Source organism: Sparus aurata, chromosome 3 (assembly GCF_900880675.1).
Source record: "Sparus aurata chromosome 3, fSpaAur1.1, whole genome shotgun sequence".
Classification (NCBI taxonomy): domain Eukaryota; kingdom Metazoa; phylum Chordata; class Actinopteri; order Spariformes; family Sparidae; genus Sparus; species Sparus aurata.
Genome location: NC_044189.1, coordinates 7,313,964 through 7,334,836, shown reverse-complemented (window position 1 = coordinate 7,334,836; position 20,873 = coordinate 7,313,964). Strand labels below are relative to the sequence as shown.

Genomic DNA, 20,873 nt, shown 5'->3' with positions numbered 1-20,873 from the left:
TTTCCTTTATAGTTTTATTGTTATTAGGTGTTACATTGTGATGCTGCTATTGTGTTATTGGTATTGAGTTATATGTTTGGTAATAAAAAGTTAAACTGGCAAAAACAAACTTTTTTTTTTCTCGGGGGTGGGGGCATCATAAAGGAATTACGCTTAGGGCACCAAAATGGCCAGCGGCGGTACTGGGCAGCGGCTCCTCTCTGTCTCTATCAAGCGTGTCCACAGCAAGGTGGATAAAATAATAATCAAACTCACTCACCTGTGATCACTCCAGGAAGGGTTGAAACAGCCAGAAACACAAAAACTATCTGCTTCATTATTGAAGTTTTTGTCCCACCAACAAGTAGAATCAGTTAATAACCAGCAAGTCCTCGGTGCGCATTACTCACTTTAGCAGTCTGACGGGATGGGTGCGCCCGCCCCTCCTGTAATCTGATCGGCCACCCAGTGTGCCAGTGGTCATTGACCATTGACTCTGGGTAATGTCAATCACTTAAGTGATGTCAAAACATTCCAGAAACAATTAGTATTCATTGAACATTATTTATGAATAATTTTTTTGAAATAGCTGGCAGGAATTTCAACCTACCAACACCGTTCTGCTTCTCATCTGTTTGTAAGGTCGGTATTGATCTTTCACAACCATTATCTGCCAGATCATGTGAAAATGTTCCAGAAACAATTAGTAACCTCACAAACAAATGAGAAGTAGATTGGTGTTGGTAGGTTGAAATTCCTGTGAGCTATTTCAAAATAAAACTGGGAAATATTCATAAACAATGTTCAATTAGGCTAATTGTTTCTAAGATATCTTTTTTACATGATTTTCTATAACTATAAATACTGTAAAATATCCAGAAGTTATACTTAAGTAAAAGTAAAATGTAATGTCTCAAGATATCTTTGTGTTCCAAACAAGTGGGAAAAACTGTAATCAATGAAGACAAACACTGACCTCAGAGATGTTTAACAATGAAAAATAGAATTTATTGAAAAGGGAAAAATAGTTTTAAACAATGATCAACAAAAATGCAAACTTTACACCTTCCTTCACCTTATTAGATTCAAGTTAAGCCCTATTGCACCTGTTATATAAATACAGTAGAAAGACATTTTTCAAAAATAATTACACAAAATAAACTTGAATAAAGTCTTTTGAGAGTTGTATGTGTTGTATCCAATGAACCCACGTGTTTAAATCAGAAAAAAAGGTTACATTCAAAGTGTTTTACAGACTTCATGTTCAGGTGAACGTAACACAGAGGTATCCTTCATTAAACCCACTCAGCTTCACAGGATTATCTAACATATGTCTGCCACGGCGTAGATGACACTGACCAGACACAGACTGCCTGCAGAGACGGTGGTGCTGGAGCTGAAGATGCTGTCGTCGTCGTCGTCTGTGGTGAGCGGTGGTGCGATGGTGCTCACGGTGGATGGGGTGGAGGTGAGATCAGTGGCGTTGCTGCTGGTCGTCGGTGACTCGGTGGTCGGAGTGTTTTTGACGGTGAAGCTGCGAGACTGAGCGCCCCACTCCTTCAGAGTGAAGACCATGGTCAGGTTCTCACCTGCAGGGAGAAGAGGAGAAAGTGTGGCGATGATTCACATGAAATTTAAAGGAACAAGTAAATATTTCTTTGTATCCTCCGATTGTATATGAAGTTGGTTTTATATATTTTGTGTACAGAAGAGTATTATTCTTTTTTCATTATGTACTTGAATGTCCTCGCTATAAGAAATTGTATTTTAACCTTTTTCTCTCAACATATTGACTTTTTTCTTGAGGTGCATAATGAAAAAAATAAACTTCTCATTTCTTTTCAACACTGTTCTGTGATTGTGGAACAGACATTCAGGATTTTCACATATTTCTACTTATGTATCATGTATTTCTGAATAAAATTGTCCAAAATCTAAAAACTTACAAAATGTGATTTTTAGGCAGTGCAGTGAGGGAACTGTACAGATAATTACAGCAGGAAAAAAGATTAATTGCACACCAAAATGAATTTAATAAAAATGTAAGATAACATCTATTTTTCAGCACAATTTTTAACTAGTTATGCTTTGATAAGGAATTTGTCATTTAAAAAAAGGGTTTGGACATACAGTGTGAAAATAACGTGTGTCAAACATTGTATATTTATTCAGACGTACCGCCGTTGAGGAGGGACAGGTCGGTGAAGTTTGCCCAGCAGGTGCTGAACTCGATGGTGGTGTTTCCGGCCAGTCCGTCCACGCTGTTCCCACTGGAGTCCTTCAGGCTGGCTGTCACAGTCAGAGTCGTCACTCCCACAGAGACACAGTTACCCTGCAGCCAGCAGAGGGCAGTGTTTACAGACAGATAATACTTCAATATGTTTGAACATGATCACATTTCATTACAGATCCTGGCTGTTTACACAGGCTACCTGTTGCCGTTAGAATTAATTTAAAGATATTACAAATTTTTTATAGCCTTAAGAGGCGTCAAGTTATTAAACAGGACTCTTATTGTCACTTCCTGCTCTCTGATGTCTCTGAGCTCTGACTTTGAAATGACCCTCCTAAAGAAAGCATTTTTTAAAATAGCTTTTTTTGGTATTTTCATTTTAAATTTGTGGTTACAAATGTGAAAATGAGGAGAAATTTGCTTTTAGATTTGCATTCTGTTTACGTGTAATCAATTTAGTGTATTTAACAAGGTAATTACTGTCTCACTACGCTCCTTCTAAGATGATTCTAGAGGGGAAACATTTTCCTTTTTGACGAAAAAAAAAAAAATCTAGTAAACAAAGACAGTAAAAGCAAAAATAAATGCTCTTTGAACTCTGAAAATATCAACAATCAAGATAATTATTGGTTGAACAGAGGATTGATTGCTTCAAATGTCAGTAATCATGATGGACGTGAGGGAAGATGGATTGAAAATCTGGAGAGACGACCGCAAATCAGAGACAGAGACGTCGAACGTACACAGCTGGATTTAAATCAGGACAGTCTGATCTACAACAGGACAGTAATATCCAGTCCTGAGCTGCGATACGAATGATGTTTCATTCCTGTCTCTAACTTTAAAACACCACATTTCACAGTGACTGTCTGGAGACGTTATCACTGTCTCACCATCTCATCCACAGCCATGAGCCTGGGCTGCTGGCTCAGAGGACCCACGTACTCCCCGGCGACCGGCTCCACGAGCAGCAGCAGGCTGGACACGCTGGACACGAAGCTCACTTCAGGCTCCTCCCTCGTCACTTCTACTGATGCCTCCTGAAATTCAACAGCAGGAAACCATCGAACCAGTGAGCACTCATGGAAATCTTACTATAGATTTTACAAAGCAGAATTCCATATGATCAAGTCGCGTAGTTCACCTCACGCCAGCTGGGGTCGGACGATGCAGGAGGCGGTGGGATGACGCCCAGGGAAGACACGTTGAAACCGATGGACTGGCTCAGGTTTCCAGAAACTGCAGCCTGACCCAGATCATCAGCAATAGTCTTCAACAAGGTGAAGTCCTCCTCATCTGACGGATTAAAAAAAGAGATGTCAGTCTAACTAACTGAGCTCAGTGGGAATGTTTACATGTTAGGATTTGGTTTTCCCCATCCGCTGACCGTTGGTGCTGTTGGTGGTCTGCTGGACTGGAGGTTTCTGGATCTCAACCTCCACCTTCAGGCCCGTGGATCTCTTCCTGCGCCGAGCACCTCCATCCTCCCGGATGATCTTTGTGATTCGAATCATATTTGGGGGAACTTTGAGGAACGTAGCGAGGTTCTGCACCAGGTTGTCTCCGAAGAACTCGTCCTCCGTCATGGCGGGTAGCTCGAAGGCGAGGAAGAGAACCGGGGAGGTTCGGATCTCTACGGGTTCTGAGCCTCTCACCAAAACCCTCAGCATCTTGTAATCCGGGTCGAAGAAGTTGGTTCCCAAAGTGGCGTTCAGCTGAGGGACGTATTGACCTGGAGGGATTAAAGAAAGAACAACAGAAAATGAATTAGAATCAAGAATTAAAGCAAATTTTTATAGTTTCTGTTCACTTGAAGTAAAGAGATGATGGCTTATAATACTGACATTGAATAATAATTCACATGTTTTTATTCAAGTTCAGAGTATAAACTGGCAAACAGCTCCACCTGTCATACATAAGCAATAACACCAGCCTACATCAATCTGATGCATAAATAAGTGTATTGTTAAAACACATTTCTGATTATTTTTCTAATTTCAAATCAGAAATGGCTGCCAGATGTTGAAGTTTGAGCTCAATCTCCAAAAGTCAACAAACTACGAAATCCAATCAAGGAAACACGACCAAAATTGTGTAGGCTACATGTTCTGGCCCGATCCAAATATGTGATTACACTTAAGAGCAAAACCTCAAGCGACATGTTGAGATTATAGTGTTTTACAGATACTGTAGGTCCTATCAGGCTTGTTTTAATGCCTGAATTGATTTACAGTCATATACGTTTTAAGCTTTAGTACCTTCATAGATCGGCTTCTTCAGGGTGTAGTCAGTGTTGTCAGCGTTCCACTTAGCGTTAGTGGGAGCGACCAGCTTGTTGTCAACATACACATCCAACCGCTGAGGCTTGGAGTAGAAGACCGACACGACAACGCTCTGCATGAAGCGAAAAACAAAATGTGTCCTTGTGACAAGTGAAAAAAATGAACAGAAGCCACATTTCTACACCTGAAAATGTGATTTGACTAAATCTGAAAATGATATTCAGAGTAGAGCGGTGCTGTGTTGTTGTGCACTGACCTCAGATGGATTAGTGTTCAGCATCATGAGGCGAAGCTTCTGAGGGCTGACGCTGCTGAAGTAGACGTCGTAGGAGCGACCGGTGGCGACGACGCTGTGGAAGAGAGACACTCTCTTCTGGCAGGTGTAGCCCGAACACCAACCGTGATCCTGAGGACCTGAACACACAGATACACGGCTAAATTAAAGACACTCTCTCTCCGTTTTTTTTTAACTTTATTTCAGAGATATCACTTAGAACGCGACCTACCGTTGATCAGATCCACGAAGCCGTCTCCGAGCACAGCGACAGGGGACAGACGTCTGGTTTCTGTGTCAGCGTCAAGACTCTCAATCACCAGCATCCTGTAGTTCAACTGGAAACACTTGTAGCTCTGCCAGGTATTCATGTACGTGCAGTTTTTCCTGATCACACCTGAGGAAAAAAAGAAGCAACACAGTATTTAATATTTATAAAATTCAGAATAAGAGGACGTTTGTTGTCATAATTCTTTTTTTTTTCCCAGTTTCTGTTCAGTTTAGAATCTGATCTTTGTCGTTGGCATTGATCTGTTTTTACTCCCGTTACCTTTGTATGGAGCGATCTGGTTCACAGGGATGCGGCTGCCGTTGGGGAAGGTGAGCATGACTTTGGGGATGCGGTAGTCGCCCAGCCCCCTCCTGGGATCGCCGTCCCACTCGTACTCAGCCTGGGGCACCACGGCTCCGACCGCACCCAGGAACGACCCGTCCGTGTCTATCAACAAAGTCTTCTTCTTCGCATCGCACTCCATGTCCACACAGTCGGCGGGGTTCGCTTTACTGAGGCGGGGGAAACAATGATCAATTTTAATTTTTACACTTTGTTAGTTTAAATCCTAAATGTAGTTATTTATTCATACAAACCTATATAACTTTCAAGGTCACTTCATAACAATAACATCAAATATTGTTTTCCATTTTCCTCTGAAAACTATCTCTGCTGCATTTTTTTGACTTATCCAAGTGTATAATTTTCAATAAGCGTCTTCTTTTCCCTCTTACTCACTGATGATGTGTGTACAAACTACATTATAGATTTCACATGTCTGGTATCTGTTGATGTAGACTGATTTACCGGACGTCCGCCCTGTGGATGAAGACTTTGGCCCCCTCTGTGCTGTCAATCAACGTTGCGCCTGAAACGTGCACGGGGTGCTGCAGGTCCTCGTTCAGCGGGTTGGTGATGAACATGAAGTTCGTCTCGCTGGAGCAGACGTTTTTGAAGCCAACGAAAGTCGTGTCTAGAGGAAGAGAGACATAAGGAATAAGAAATATGTTCCCACTCGGATTATTCTAAAGACGTACTTTACATTTTCAAAAATCCTCACAGCCTGAACTCACCATCGACTTTCATCAGTCCTTTGATCGCGTTGTAGTTCATGTTCAGATGATGGGGCTTTTCCGGAGCAGTGTTGTGCCCAGATTGAAAAGTCGGCCAGCTGATTCCAGATCTGCCTCCTGCACAAAGTGAGGAAAACTGTCATGGTTTTGGTTCGTTGATTTCCTGTTTTATTTTGTAGTTATATCCTCCTGTGTCTTGTTGTCACTTTCTACTTCCTGCTGACCCGTGGGATTATCCTTCAAGGCATATCCCAAAAAATCAGTCTTTTTAAAGTGTGTTGCAACCCTGTACACTAGTTTTCATCGTCATCTTCTTTGTAGCAGTGATATGTGACGGGCGTGTGCGTCGTACCATTGCGAGGTCTCGGGGCTCGTTGTGAGTTGCTGGTCATGATGTTGAAGTCGCCGGAGGGCAAACCGGCTGAACAGTCGAAGTTCGGGCTGCTGCCAACAATCAGGGAGTTCTGGGAAAATAAAAGACGAGGAGGAATATGAAAGCTGCCAAGTCCAACTAAAGTTAATGACGGGGTGAAGAGAGGGTAAATCAAATCCTCACCTTAACGTGCACAGTTTTATCAGCGTATTGATGGGAGAGAGACGGAGGAAGGTAGACGAGGGGCATGATGCCCAAGCCGTTGTCCACCAGGGTCACATTCAACATGACAATACTCATGGTGGTCTGTGACGGGGAGAGGAAACAAGCACAATCTTATTTATGTAGAACATTTCCTTGCTGCTCATTTCGTTGAGTTTCTGGTCTCCGGACATCGCTTGTGTTAAGAAATAGAGGAACTGAAGTGAAACCTGGAAGTAGATGCCGTAGTCGAAGCTCCTCCAGATGAAGAAGTTCTGGATGAGGCTGCAGCCGGGCAAACCGTCTTTGTTCATGTAGACTCCGTACAGCCCGCCGTGAGCCTCGTTCTGCATCCACTTGTCGTTGTTGTTCGTGTTTCCTGCAGAATAAAATCAATCTGTGAGGACTTAAGAATTTAAATGTACAAACTGGTGAAACGTAACCTGACATGATTAGTTTTTATCTGAAACATCGGTGAAATCCTTCCTGTTACCTGGACACACTTCACCATCGATACGATAAGCGACTCTCTCGTAACCTGCCACGATGTTGTGCTGCAGGACAGCGTTTGTCCCCTCGTTGACCTGAAAACACAGTTCGGATTATAAACGCAGCCGTAGATATTAATCATAGAGGTGCGTTTTGTTGTGTTTTGAGAGGACGGACCTCGATGGCGGCGTTCCAGGCGAAGTTAAAGGGCTCCTCTCTGTCCTGATACGATCCAGGCCACAGCGTCATCATCACCAGGTTCCTCCTCACTGTTATCTTGTTGCCCCAGATTCTGATACCTGTGAACGGAGATGTATTTTTATTCATTCAGAAGAGGAATTAAATGGAAAGAGATTAACTAAAAGAATAAGGCAATCTTTATGTAGTTATGTAATTACAAATAGAGGCTGGGAGGTTTGACATCATATTTAAAAACTTTACTAAAGGTGTAAGTATATATATTTAACTTTAAAGAGGTCTTGTACATTGCCGGTGACAGTAAAGATAATCTGTATCGGTGTGTGGATTGTACAGCACTTGAAATAATAAATCATGCTGACTGTGTAGTTGCCAGCAGCGTTTACCTTCTCCAACAGTGTGGTGGACGACGTTATCGTCAACGTGCAGTCCTTCTGTCCCGAACACTCCGATGGCCGGAGAGAAGCCGTCGTGGAAAGAACAACCCTGAATGTACGAGTCTTCTCCTGAAACCTTTCAACACAGAAAAAAACACTGTTCACTATTAATTTAACAGATATTAATCAACTTGTCCAAAAGGCTGATATAAACAATCGAGAGAGACGGGGAAGGTTTCATTTTTCATATTACGTTACAATCCGCTCACATATGGCCAATAAAAAAGACATTTATACATGAAATTAAAACAGAAATTGTCGTTAGTTTATACTTAATTTTCAGTTGGGCACTGTGTGTGTGTGTGTGTGTGTGTGTGTGTGTGTTTGTATCTGTACCTGTCCCAGGTTGAGGAAGGCCACAGAATAACGAGGGTCGCTCTCGTCGATCCAGCCTTCCTGACCAGAGTGGAAGAACTCCACGTTTCTGATCTGAGCTTTGCCTTCAGGAACAAAACAATCAGGTCATCACAACTACGCACTTAATGTGTTCAAATATAAATATAACATGCAAATAATCTAAATGAGTGTGAAGGTAAGGCCAAAGCAATATATAATAAAAAAAAAAAAAAAATTAAGGATTAGCTGATAGAAGTGATATTTTTACGACATTAAAAACTAAAAAGGAAAATGGTGAAATAGATAAAACACGATGGATCGATAAAAAATCCTGCAACACCAGGCACAAGTCTAGAAAACACATTTTGTGTACGTGGTAAATATTTTACCTTTATAGTCGATTCCCTTCCAGGAGTAGGTGCCCACCAACAGTCTGGCTCCGTACGACTCCTTCATCATGTCCGGATACTCCTGACCGACGATCTTTATGTTCCTGGTCAGCAGACCAACATCAGCTGCCAGCGTGTAGGAGACCGACGTACCTGAGGCCGTGTGAGTCTCACCTGAGGAGAAAGAGAAGAAACGAGGTCAGTACGTTTCATCTTAGGCACCTGAACACGTCATTTTGATGTGAAACCCTTTATAATGTGACAATCAGCTGAATATCTAGTGCAACATGGATATAAACACACAAATTTACAGACAGAGGCTGAACTGACCGATGTGAGTGTGGTTCAAAGGCTGGTTCAGGGTCAGGACGCGGCCGTCTGCTGACACGGCGGTGATCTGGCGTTTTTCTGTCTCCCACGCGTTGTAGCTGGTGGTTGAGATGGCGACCTCGTCTCCGACCTGCGCTCACAGCAAACACACAAGCAGACATGTGAACAAATGACTCATTACTTACCTTTTCAAATATGTGAAAGAGGGATTTAACATAAACATCTTTGCATTTTAATACGCAGACAGTTAAAAGTGAGAAGAAGCCGCACAGACCTGCCAGTCGACAGACTGTTTCAGGGTCAGACTGTTCGATCCAGCTGCGGCAGTGGCAGCGAGTTTTGTGTGATAAACGCTGTGAGGTTGTCCGTAAAGCTCCAGAGTACCAAACACACCTGTGGTACAACAACACAAACACACACACACTTAGTCAGTCCTAAAACTTGTAACACCACGCAGTACATCCATGGTAGATTTAGTTCAAAGACTCATTGCTGTTACTGTAGCAGTTATGTTGTGTTTTAGTTGTTTCTGATGCTGTTTTCTCACCCAGGACTTTGGATCCCTGGTTGGGTCCCTGCGGCAGAGGCCAGTCAGGTGTGCGGTGGTTTCCTCTCAGTTTGATGTGCAGCTGACCTCTGAACGGCTTGTCCTCCCACCCCGCGATCAGCCTGCCGCCCTGAAACAGCAGCAGACGGAAACATGACGTCACTCAACATCCTTTACCCCCCATTCAAACACTTTTCTTTACTTGAAAAACACATAATGAAACAGATATATTTAAAAATGTATAATCATCATGGACATCAGAGAGATTATTGATCACACTCACCTGGATGGAGATGTAGACAGCGTCCAGCACCACAGTGTTCTGAGGCGCAGCCCGGGCCTGCCTGCTGGACGAGGTGTTCGTGGTGTCGTCGGGGATCTCGAGGACTCCGACGACTGTCAGCTTGTTGAGGGGAGGAGTGCTGCCGTCCAAGACGACCCACTGACCTGTGGTTTGACGGGGATACAAAGAGTAATATTAACAGTTTACCATAAGATCTGATCTAAGATAAGAAAAGACTTGAACTTAATCGTTTGTTGTCTATTTTATAATCAAATTTATTCACCAGACATGGTTGAGATATTGTCAAAAAGTTAGTATCCATATTTTCTGCTGCTTTATCGTGAAGGAAATAATGATAACAAACAAAGTGGCAAAATATGATGCTCATGTCCCTGTTAGTTGTTGTTTATATGAGATTTTTTTTTCTTTTCTTCTTGACATTACCTGATGGGATGACGACATCAGCGCCCTCTGCTGGTACAGTGAAGTTATTTTCGGCTGAACTTTTCCAGAAAGAGGCATTAGACCAGGCGCTGGAGAGAAAAAAACAAACAAATAGAAATGATAAAAAAGACATTTTAGTGTTCTGGAATTCAAGTTTGCTCCCAATCATGTATAACATGCTGCAGTTGGGTTAAACATACATGAAGTCGGCGGGCCGGCCGGCGGGTAATGGGGCCAGTGTGGCTGGAGGTGGTGGTGTTGGTGCGATGCAGTTGGGGTGGAAGCAGCGGAACACCTTCAGGTTCACCGCGGAGTCCACCATGGAGCGGTCAACGCTGTTACGCCGCCGCCGCTGGCTCATCTTCCCAGATACTGCACGCACAGAAGGATGTGAAAAGAATTACTCACTGAATGACTCTAAACATTCCTGTGTGATTTAGTGGTCGATGATCTTGAGGACAAACTACAATAATTAGGCTTGTTTAACCTGTGTTTATGCTGACTTATATAAATAATTATATTGTGGATGTTGTACAGGCTCAAACAACAGACAAAAATGCTGAACATGTCAAAATATTAAACAGTTTCCACTCTTTTGAGACACATTTTTGTTCTAGTACAAAGATATTCATCTGTACAATGAGGTAAAACTGAGAAAAACAGTAAATCCAAGCTGTGATGAGGTCATGTTTAGCGTTTTTTCAAAGTGTGTCTTACTGATGTAGGAGAGGTTCTGGGAGTCGCTGTCGAAGTACCAGTCCCCGTTGTTGTTACTGCTGAAGCTGAGCGGCGTGGACGAGCCGTTCCTCTCGTCGATGATGCGGAACTTGTCCGGACTCTGGGTCAAGTTGTGGTTGATGATCACGTATTGATCCGACTGTGGGAGGTGAAAAAGCACAAGCAAGAAAACATCATTATTTGTGCATTTATAGATTCTTCGTATTATGATTATTATACCACTATCACCTGAAGGATCTTTTCATTTACCTTGAAGCCGTAGAATTTAGCAGCGTATGTGATGTTGGTGAGGTGGTCCATGTCATCAAAGTACCAGTTGTATGTCTTTCTGGAGGGCAGCATGGCCATCCAGCCGAACTTATGAGTCATTCTCTTCTTCAGATAGGGAACCACGCTGGTGCCTGTAATAAAGCAAGAATAACAGTCATATACTACAGAATATCCACACATGGACAGACAACATGCTGTTTTAGTCTGACTTTAAAGGCACTGAGACTGTGTATGTTGATACCATGTGAGTTGGTTAAGATGACATCCTTGGCCTTCAGACTGCTCGGTGTCGGATTGTTGAACGACAAGCGATGGAAGTTGACGGTGTGGTCGCACACGGCGCCGGGGAAGCCCACGCTCCACTCATCGCTCTGTTTACAGTGAGCGGGGTCCAGCAGGGAGCTCATGGGCACGACTTTGTAGTTGATGCTTCCTGGACGCAGATAACACAGAGTTTTAGTTGGATGCTGTGATACATTAACCTGACTCAAATCCAGCTGCCTCCCAGGATAAATGGTTTAAGGAACTGATTAAAGGTTTACTCTGGAGACTTATACAACACTTACATGACAAACTGAGTGAGAAATATGTGCAATACTCGAGAGAGGCTAAAGACTGAGTACCTGTGAGGGAGCTGTCAAGATCCACCAGCTGCACTTCGTGCTCCCACCTGAAGCCGGCCTTGTTGGGCGTGTTGAAGTACTGAGCGCCACTAAACATGACGGCCCAGCCACCACACCGATCAATACAGGTCCCGTCGATTTTGGCGACCCCTATGGCCGCACACGAGCTGCGGTCAAAATTGATGAACTTGGTGTTGAGGACACTCAGGCCGTCGTCCAGCGGCGCGATGATGCCTCTGTGCGAGCAGTATTTATCTCCCAGTCCGAGCTCATCCACGTGGCCCACCATGGTGCTGTTGGACACCGTCGCCCCTCCGTTCTCTCCGAAGCCGCTCACGGCCCACTGCATGATGCGTTTGGCTTCAATGCCGGCTTTCTCGTTGTTGACCATGAGGAAATCGTGGAACTGCACGGCGCCAACGTTGACCCACTCGGCACCCTTCTCACAGTTCCAGGTAGTGAGGCCGCGGAAGACGGCAGGCTCGGGGGTTTTGGAGCGGCACCCTCCGTTCTTCATGGGGAAGAAGTCGGCGAAGATCCAAAGTCCGAACCAGCCCTGAGAGTGCACGGTGTTGTTGTAAAACTCCCCCAGGGGAACCCTCTTCTGGCAGATGTTTCTGTCAAAGGACGGGCCGTCAGGGTGATCGTGCATGCGGTACCAGAAGCCGAAGTGAGTCCCTCCCGCGGCGGCGTTGTGCCGGACGATGTTGTTGGGATTGGTGACCCAGTAGGCGGCGGGAGTGACGTCGTCGTTCAGCAGGCTGGTGCTTTGTTTGACAAACACAGCCAAGTTGTACTGCAGGATGTTCTCGGTCTCAATGCCGTCCTCGATGAAGAAGGCACCGCCCATGATGTTGTAGATGACGTTGTGCTCCACCAGCAGCCGGTGGGTGTTGTGGATGGTGACGGCCCTGTTGAAGGTCTGATGGATAGCACAACCCCTCACGTAGGACTTGTAGTTGATGTCTCCCATCAGATGCCAGTGGATGGGATAACGTCCGAGTCTGAAGGCCTGTCCTGCATGGAAGAGCTGCGACATAAAGACATACAGACTTTAAAGTTACAGACTCTGAGGATGTGGATATTTAGATTGGTTTGATCAGCTCTTAAGTACAAAAACAAGCCGTGTCGGCAGAGAAAGTTTAAAACATTTTCACCTCCACATATTCGATCCTGCCAATTGCCAGATTCTCGCCGGGTCTGGGTGCGTGGAACATGATGCAGCCTCCAAACTGATCGCTGCCCACCTCTTCTCCAAACCGTCCTTGGAAGCAGGTTTGGGTAGTGAACTCACCTGAAGCACAGGGACAGAAAAATGTAAATACTACAGTGTAGCACACGGCTTCTTTAAGTCAAAAGTCAAAAACACAGTACCTGTGTTGAAGCCATCGGGGCAGGCTTCGATCTTGTCGTTCCACTCTTGGTGCTGGGAACCTCGCACCAAGATGTTTCTGGTGAGGAGACCCACCTCGGCTCGGGCCTCAAACACCGTCCCATCAGGCAGCGTGACGGACACACCGTGGTGAGTGTATTTGAGCGGTTCGGTCAGGGTTAGAGTCTTGCCATCAGCCGACACGGCAGCGATCTTCCTCACTTCGTTTTCTCTCTGACTGTGTCTGGAAACAGAAATAAATGTGTTCTACTTGCAGCTCCTTACAAATGTGTTATCTTTGTCAACCTATTGAACAGATTTTTTTTGGTTTTCTACCTTTTCTGACAGAAAATAACGTGATCATACACATTTTAGTGGTTTGAGATTTTGATGTGATATCAAGTGTATGTGCAGGTAGTTCTTTCCGCCCACATTTTCCTTTGAGGCATATTTGTGCTACCCTGTCGAGATTTATTTCAGCTCTACAGGATTTGGTTACCTCACAGGATTTGGTGAATGTCAGGTATAATCCCGCCATCTCCTCTGTAGGTGTTCAATTTAACACACAGCTCTCAAACGTCAGCCCAGAGGCGTGTGTGTGAGAGGCTTTTGTGTTTGTGTCTACTGAACATAAGAAAGCAGGAACTACACGAACAGTGACGTTCAGAGAAAGGGATTCACAGCTTGAAGGCTCTTAGCCAAATTATGTAACACATTGAAGCTTTAAAACCTTAATTAATAATCAATAGCCATATTTTCATTTAAATGTCTTGCACTTTTAAAATGTCTTGAAAAAGAGCTGAAAAAAGGGCTAATGAACTAGGCTAGGAAAAAAGATTAATAAATGGTGGAATAGACTTTGTTAAACAAGGCTGTAATTAACAGAGTAGTAGAAGTAGAGGTTGTGAAGTTTTTAGCAGGATTTGTTTGTCTGGTGTTCCTTTTGTTTATCATTATAATTTGATTTATCCACTGCCTTACTTATGAGGTATAATGCGGAAAAGAGGAAAAAGAGGGTAAGTTACCTGAAGCTAAGGCTATCTCACCAGCCAGCTGTGACTAGCCGTGTGCAGTCACTGCAGTTTAGATTCTACGAGCTGTCATTTTTATTTATGTGCATATTGCTTATACAAAAATGACACGCTTCTTTGCATAACAATTTACATTTTTTCTCTCTGGACGACAGATATTATCGTGTACCTCATGATTCGTGCTGAGACTAGAGAATCTGTTGTGTCGCTGTACCTGTGGCCGGTAGAAGCGATGACGATTTCATCTCCAACCTTCCACGTCACCTCCTTCATCAGGGTCAGGGTCGTTGAGCCATTGGTCGCCGTCTGGGCCAAGCGGGTCCAGGGAACAGGAACCGGAATACCTGGAGAAACAGGTTGGCAACAATGATACGCATCTCAGGGGGGGAAGGTGAGGTGTCACTAATAAAAATGTCCCTGTAGGACACATGACTTAGATTACCCTGTGAGCTCACCCTGACACGACAGAATGACATTTAATCAGGGGTTATTGGAATATCTGGGTCATGAAGTAAGAACACCTCTGTCTGTTTTTACTTTAAATCAGATGTTGTGTAAATTAGTATCTGTATCTTGACACGAGAAGGAATAAGGCAGGTTGGGGCACAAAATGATGAAAGCTGGTGAAACAGGTTGAAATATTTCAACAACACTCGCAGATTTTTCCACTTTTTGGAATGCAATTAAAAGACTTGAGACTCAGAGATAAATATTTTCCATGGTATAAGGAAGCTAAATTATACTTAATTTTAAAAAACTAAATGCTTGAAAGAAGTAGTAACTGTAGCTGTCTCTTAATGGACACAGAGTAGATGTATAAAGTAGCATTAAATGGAAAACCTTATAGCTTTATATTCAGTAGACAGAGAGGGAATATGTTTGTGTGTGTTCGTACCATGCAGGTCCAGTATTCCCTCTCTGACAGCCAGCGTCTTAGTTCCATAAACAGGAAGCTCAGGTGAGCGCAGGTTTCCGTGAAGTGTGATGATGGCCTTGTGCTGGAATGGCGCCCCCTCTTGGCCGATCTGGAGGCGTCCGCCGTCCACGATCAGGATGTTTTCCGCCTGCAGCTCGATGTCCGCTTCATCGAACACCAACGTCCCGCCTGAGCACAAAGAAACATCAATTTACAAAATTATAATAACATGTATTATTATTTACCTGTTGGCACGAAAGAGAAATGCTTGTTTGTGTCGTAGAAAGCAACGACGACTCCAGTGATGCCACAAACTTTGCACCCAAGAAATAATAAATAAACTTTATTTGACTTCGTATAAATTGTTTCAGATGGAATGAAAGAAAAGAAAAAAGTAAAAGTAAAATACAGAAAGGGAGAAAACTAAATAAGACAACTTCTCTTAATCATTTTAAAGATCCATGATAAGTTGGCATTTCTACCTTGAATAAGGAGCATTTTCAGCACAGGGGTGTTGGTGTCCAGCAGGATGGTCTGTCCTTTGGTGATGACGGCAAACGAGCCCTTCTCAGGTGGAGACAGACCGCCCCACGTGAACCTGGACGACCACACGTCAATGTAGAAGAAATCTGCATTATCCTAAAGAAAGAGACAAACAGGAAGGTGTGATCAAACTGCTGTCTTGGAGCAGAAACAGACACGACACTGTTGTGTGTTGGGAGTGTAGTCAGGCATTTTGACTGTCCTCTCTTACCATCTTGGCGACGCCGCCGTCTCCGATGCTGACTCTGACTTTGGTTTCCTGAGACTGCCGCTGAGAGTTTGTCACACAGATGATGTGTGTGTTGTTGGTGGACTTGACGTCACACACGGACCCTGCGATGGTCACGCTGACTTCGTTCATGTTGGTGCTGCAGGGTGGGAAAGTGAGTGAACGTGATGAGATTCAATGAGGTGGGAAATAGTCAAATCAAAATAATATACAGTATACTCAGTATATTCTGGGGCACGGCATGGCAGCTGGCTCTGCACTACTCTATCTGTTGATAATAATATATATGGAAATACTAATAGTGTATGTTACATGTGAAGTCTGTTTTATTATACATTTATAAATACCTTAATAAATCAAATATTTTTAAGTTACACTCTGTATTTGTTTCATTATGTAAAATCACTATGTGGCAACAGGGAAACAGAAAGCCAATGAAAGCGTAGACGTCCGATGACACAAAAGCGATTGTATTTTGTAAGTTGAGCACTTAATTCTCAACCAGTGGTCTGTAATCTGGGTGTGTCGCTCCATTGTGTCATCTGTACACCGCAGACTTCACCACACCTGAAACCGGAGCCTGTGATTGTGAGCCGGGTGCCTCCGGCGGTGCCTCCTCTGCGTGGAGAAACCTCAGTGATCACCGGAGTCAGCTGAGATCTGTAGGTGAAGCCATTTGAGATGTTGACGGCATCCAGCTGGTTAATGACGGCAACCACGCAGCTCACGTCCGACTGAGTGCCTGAGAGCAGACAGACAGACAGACACATGTAACAACAACACAACAGGTAGAATCAGAAGATGCGTGCTCAGAGATAATAAGCAGCTTAAGATGTTTTATCGTGCGTGACAACTTATTGTCTTATCTGACAGTCCCGTCAGTTTCTCCTGCTATGAAAAGGCAGACTGCATTCCTGAAAACAATGGTCCGTCTCCATTAGAGCATTTAAAGTTCCACCTTGACAGTTATACACCTTGCTTGGTTATAATGAGCTTGAGACGGAAAAAAAAAAAATCACAAACCAGCAGGAACACATTCTTTACACAGGCAAACTTCACCTTTTCAACCATTAATCACTAGAAAGACAGAAAGCGTCTGACACAAACAACATAATTAGTATAATAAGTGGTATGGCACTTATTGCTCTGCGTTCTTGTGATTTACAAGAGTGAATGTTTGGTTTCAGAAATGATAAAAATGGTAATTGTGCTTCCCATAATAATGGCAGTATTGCAATAAATAAATAACTTGGATGGATTATATACATGTCTGTGTTGTTAATGTCAACAGTAAAAGGCAAATGACAGGATGAATTATCCCGGTGAAATCAAGTAAAACTAAACTTACCGTTGTTTAATGGAGAGTGGCAGTACAGGCGGCTCGATGTCGACATATTCCTGTCCACTTCACACTCCTCCCCGCAGATCGTCACGGTTGAGTTCCTCGGGTCGAACCCTGAACCCTGCACGGAGAGCAAGGCACCGCCGCCAAAACTGCCTGAAACACAGATCAGGGAAAGAGGACGAAATCAGTAAGATAACATAAAACTTGAATTGTGAGGCATTAAGGCAGCAAAGAAAACAAGGATAAGCATCTACTTACCCTGGTTGGGCTGCACACTGCTCAGAGTCAGCTCATATGAGAACGTGACGTCGGACTTGGCGTAACCTTTGACCTGATGATGGAGCATGACTGGGTACGCGCCTCCTGGGTTGTTCCCTGCGCTGCACTGAACCTGTGAGTCGGACACCTCGGACACATTGCAGGGGATGTGGTTTATGGTGACGGAGACGAGTTCGGGGTTGTTGCCAAATCCTGAACCTGCCAGTGTGACGACTGCACCGCTCGGCCCTGAGGAAAAAAAACAGAGAGGAAGACGAGGTATTGAGAGGAAGGTTACACATGAACTTAATGAACTAAAATCGTAAAAACATAAGCAGCCGCTGTCTCAGATAAGTTGAATAAAGATGTCGAGAACCATTCTCACCAGTGGTGGGGCTGATGGAGCTGATGACAGGAGTGTGGGCTGCAGAGTAGGTGAAGTTTAGAGCAGGATATGGGACCGAGAACACCTGGATGATGACCTCCACCAGCCCCTCGCTATGAGGAGGCGTCAGGCAGCGAAGCTTACTCGGCTCCACCTCCTGGATCTTGCAGGGTTGGCCGCCGACCATCACGCTGGTGTTCCCTGGAGCAAAGCCGTTACCCGTGACGATGAGAGGGGTTCCTCCTGCAGTGCTGCCCTTGTCCGTGTTGAGGACGGCTTGGGCGAGGCTGTTCAGTGCCACAGAACCGGATGCAAGGCCTTTGCTTCTCACGATCACTTTGACTGGGTGGTTGCCCGCAGGCAGACCGTTAACTCTTACCGAAATGCTGCCATCGGTCACGCCGGTGACTTGCAGCTCTGTGCTGCTGGCAAACACCGCCACGTCATCCGCACTGCTGCCGAACCCTGAACCAGAGATGGTGACGGTGGTGAGATCGCTGATGCTGTCGGGGGAAATACCAGTGACCATGGGTGTGACAGAGGAAGAGTACGTGAAGGAGCAGGTTGAGTGGCAGGAGCTTTGGATCCTGCCCATGTGGAAGACAACGTCACCGGTGTGAGGCTGAGAAGGAGCCGTGTCACAGGTGATGCACGTGTAATTGACTGACAAGACAGTGCACTGCTCGCTGGCTACAGTCACTTGGCCTTGAGAGAAACCAGAACCGTGGATGAGGAGCCGTGTGTGGCCAGTGGGGCTGCCGATAGCAGGCGAGACTGAATTGACCACAGGCAGAACCACGAAACGCCGTTCGAGCTCGTTTGGTATAGCCATGACGGCGCTGCCGAAGTTGTTGACTGTGACGGCGACGGGATGAGCGACGCCGATGGGAAGTTCACTGTTGTAGCTGAGCTGGCAGTTGATCTCAGTGTTGGAGCTGTTGATCACCTGACAGGCCACACCTCCCACCTTCACCTACGGGACACAGAGACACCAGCGTCAGTCACAACCAGCATTGTACCGGCGTCTGAATCATTGCTATTCTTCCTAGTTTTGTTCTGTGAAAAAAAAACAATGACATAAAAAGTCTGCTAACCTCAATAGCGCAGGTGGTGTCGCTGAAGCCCTTGCCCTCAATGCGGATGACCTGGCGGTATGACCCCTGGTTGGGGGAGATGGAGTGGACTGTGGGGGTGGAGCAGCTGGAGGTGCTGAAGGAAAGGCCGCCTGATGTGCTGTTGGTCTGTTCGCACTGTGAGGAGGCGACGCACGGCAGGGCGGCTCTGGAGACGCGGCGAGGACCTGATGGGGAGACGGACAAACAATCCAATTTATGACCTGCAATCGAGGAATTATTGTGACTTGAATCTCGTCTGATCTGACTTGATTTATCTTCTCTTTAATACGTCAAATGAAATAAATAACGACACCTTTGCTTAAAGTTAAAGGAACTGAATTATTCTTAAATTTTCAGGAGGATCAAGCTGCTGAATGAGAACATCATATCCACATTTACCTCTCGTCACGTGTCTCGCCTCCACGCCTCCCACCTGGACAGAGGCCGCGCCGCTCTGCTCCTGCCGAGGTTGGACTTTCACGACTCCCTGCAGGTGCTTTGTGTTGGCCTTGTCGATGTAGCCACTGCTGTAGTAATACACACCGGGTACAGTGAAGCGGTAGACAAAAGACCCTGAGGGGAGCGAGAGAGAGAGAGAGAGAGAGAGAGATGGTAAATGTCTGACATTTTATTGTAAAGCACTCTCAGACATGGTGTGCATTTGTCTCTGACACATGTTGAAAGGTGTGACACATCGTATGCCTCATGTGTCACATGTCTTCTTTATCATAACAACACACACGCACTGTACTTTTTGCTACTTTGTACTTTACTTGAGTATTTCCATTTTTCCAGAGGTGGGAAGTAACAAACTACAAATACTGTGTTACTGTGCTTAAGAAGATGTTTCAGGTAACTGTACTTTTTCTGATAACTTCTCATTTTCCTTCCTACTTTTAACGCTAATATCTGTATTTTCCCCTCCTTAAATGATCACACCTGACTTGTTACTTTAGCTTAAAAGCATTCAAAGGGAATAAGCGATTACTTTTATTTTTGGTCATTGCACTTTGTGTTCAGACAGAGAGGAACATTCAAATCGGAGGAAAAGGTGTGTTAAGTGGATTGGATTGGATTTTCTTATTTTCTCACTTTGTTGCTGCTCTGGGTGCTTTATCAACCCAAAATGCGGCTTTTTGACGCCCTGGAAATGAGACTCAACAATAAAATATCTTCATGTTGCGTTTATGAACAGCTCAGACAAGTCCTACTGATGCTACCTCTGTCTTGGTCCTGTCATTTTGGTTTCAGACGATGTGTTTTCCAGTGTTCCCCACCAGCCTGATTTTTCCTCCTCACCTGTCTTGTATCTGTTTAATTAGTCCAGCCCTGTTACCTGAGTTCCTCCCCAGGCTGCTTTCCCTCCACACCTGCCCTGCATCTCCCTCATTGGCCCTTCCCTCCTTCAAGTGTTTTTCCAGCTTTGTTCAGCCAATCAGCCCCCTTCTCTGTTTTTGTTTCTCACTCCACCTGCACCTAATCCCCTCGTTATAGTTTAGTTTGTCTCTAATTTAGTATTAAATCCAGTCTTTTGTTCAGTGATTGTCGAGTTGTTTGCTGTGTTCCTGACAGCCAGTACAAGTTTGTTTTCCAATTTCTGGTCTGTTCAGTTTCCCTGATGTTCCTCCATGTTTTCCTGTTCCTGGTAAATTGCCTCGATCCTTATTAAACCTCATCGATTGCATTTTCTGCCAATTGTCTCTTACGTGAACTTCTACATGAGTGAAGAAAAATGTGTACTTGTGCCACCTCTGTCATTTTCTGCTACTTCAAACTTCTTCTCCAACTAGTTTAGGATTGTTACTGTACATTATTAGATGCATACAACGTGCCAGTGTCACAACTTTCAGCTGATAAATTAAAGGGAAATAAGAAGAAAGAACGTACCGACACAAACCGTTTTATTGAG

At 44.5% G+C, this 20,873-nt stretch overlaps 1 protein-coding gene across 2 annotated transcripts in view; it reads right to left on the bottom strand.

The window, feature by feature from the left end:
- Positions 1-961: 961 nt before the first annotated feature.
- pkhd1l1.1 (PKHD1 like 1, tandem duplicate 1) overlaps positions 962-20,873 on the bottom strand; it is a 40,616-nt gene continuing 20,704 nt past the window's right edge. For both annotated transcript variants that reach the window (XM_030412884.1, XM_030412885.1), the window contains exons 37-77: positions 19,364-19,537; positions 18,944-19,149; positions 17,850-18,822; positions 17,465-17,713; positions 17,210-17,359; positions 16,429-16,603; positions 15,844-16,000; positions 15,572-15,728; positions 15,069-15,278; positions 14,388-14,517; positions 13,145-13,386; positions 12,928-13,064; positions 11,771-12,800; positions 11,389-11,580; positions 11,127-11,278; positions 10,857-11,016; positions 10,340-10,511; positions 10,140-10,228; positions 9,696-9,859; positions 9,413-9,542; positions 9,140-9,258; positions 8,866-8,995; positions 8,536-8,709; positions 8,147-8,250; positions 7,760-7,886; positions 7,353-7,474; positions 7,180-7,270; positions 6,917-7,065; positions 6,669-6,791; positions 6,465-6,576; positions 6,113-6,229; positions 5,847-6,012; positions 5,319-5,551; positions 5,001-5,165; positions 4,751-4,908; positions 4,471-4,606; positions 3,600-3,944; positions 3,357-3,508; positions 3,106-3,252; positions 2,158-2,311; positions 962-1,568 (exon numbers count right to left, since the gene is read on the bottom strand). In XM_030412884.1, the coding sequence (XP_030268744.1) occupies positions 1,303-1,568; positions 2,158-2,311; positions 3,106-3,252; positions 3,357-3,508; positions 3,600-3,944; positions 4,471-4,606; positions 4,751-4,908; positions 5,001-5,165; positions 5,319-5,551; positions 5,847-6,012; positions 6,113-6,229; positions 6,465-6,576; positions 6,669-6,791; positions 6,917-7,065; positions 7,180-7,270; positions 7,353-7,474; positions 7,760-7,886; positions 8,147-8,250; positions 8,536-8,709; positions 8,866-8,995; positions 9,140-9,258; positions 9,413-9,542; positions 9,696-9,859; positions 10,140-10,228; positions 10,340-10,511; positions 10,857-11,016; positions 11,127-11,278; positions 11,389-11,580; positions 11,771-12,800; positions 12,928-13,064; positions 13,145-13,386; positions 14,388-14,517; positions 15,069-15,278; positions 15,572-15,728; positions 15,844-16,000; positions 16,429-16,603; positions 17,210-17,359; positions 17,465-17,713; positions 17,850-18,822; positions 18,944-19,149; positions 19,364-19,537 (8,339 nt within the window). In that variant the 3' untranslated portion in view covers positions 962-1,302. The remainder of the gene's footprint in view (positions 1,569-2,157; positions 2,312-3,105; positions 3,253-3,356; positions 3,509-3,599; positions 3,945-4,470; positions 4,607-4,750; positions 4,909-5,000; positions 5,166-5,318; positions 5,552-5,846; positions 6,013-6,112; positions 6,230-6,464; positions 6,577-6,668; positions 6,792-6,916; positions 7,066-7,179; positions 7,271-7,352; positions 7,475-7,759; positions 7,887-8,146; positions 8,251-8,535; positions 8,710-8,865; positions 8,996-9,139; positions 9,259-9,412; positions 9,543-9,695; positions 9,860-10,139; positions 10,229-10,339; positions 10,512-10,856; positions 11,017-11,126; positions 11,279-11,388; positions 11,581-11,770; positions 12,801-12,927; positions 13,065-13,144; positions 13,387-14,387; positions 14,518-15,068; positions 15,279-15,571; positions 15,729-15,843; positions 16,001-16,428; positions 16,604-17,209; positions 17,360-17,464; positions 17,714-17,849; positions 18,823-18,943; positions 19,150-19,363; positions 19,538-20,873) is intronic.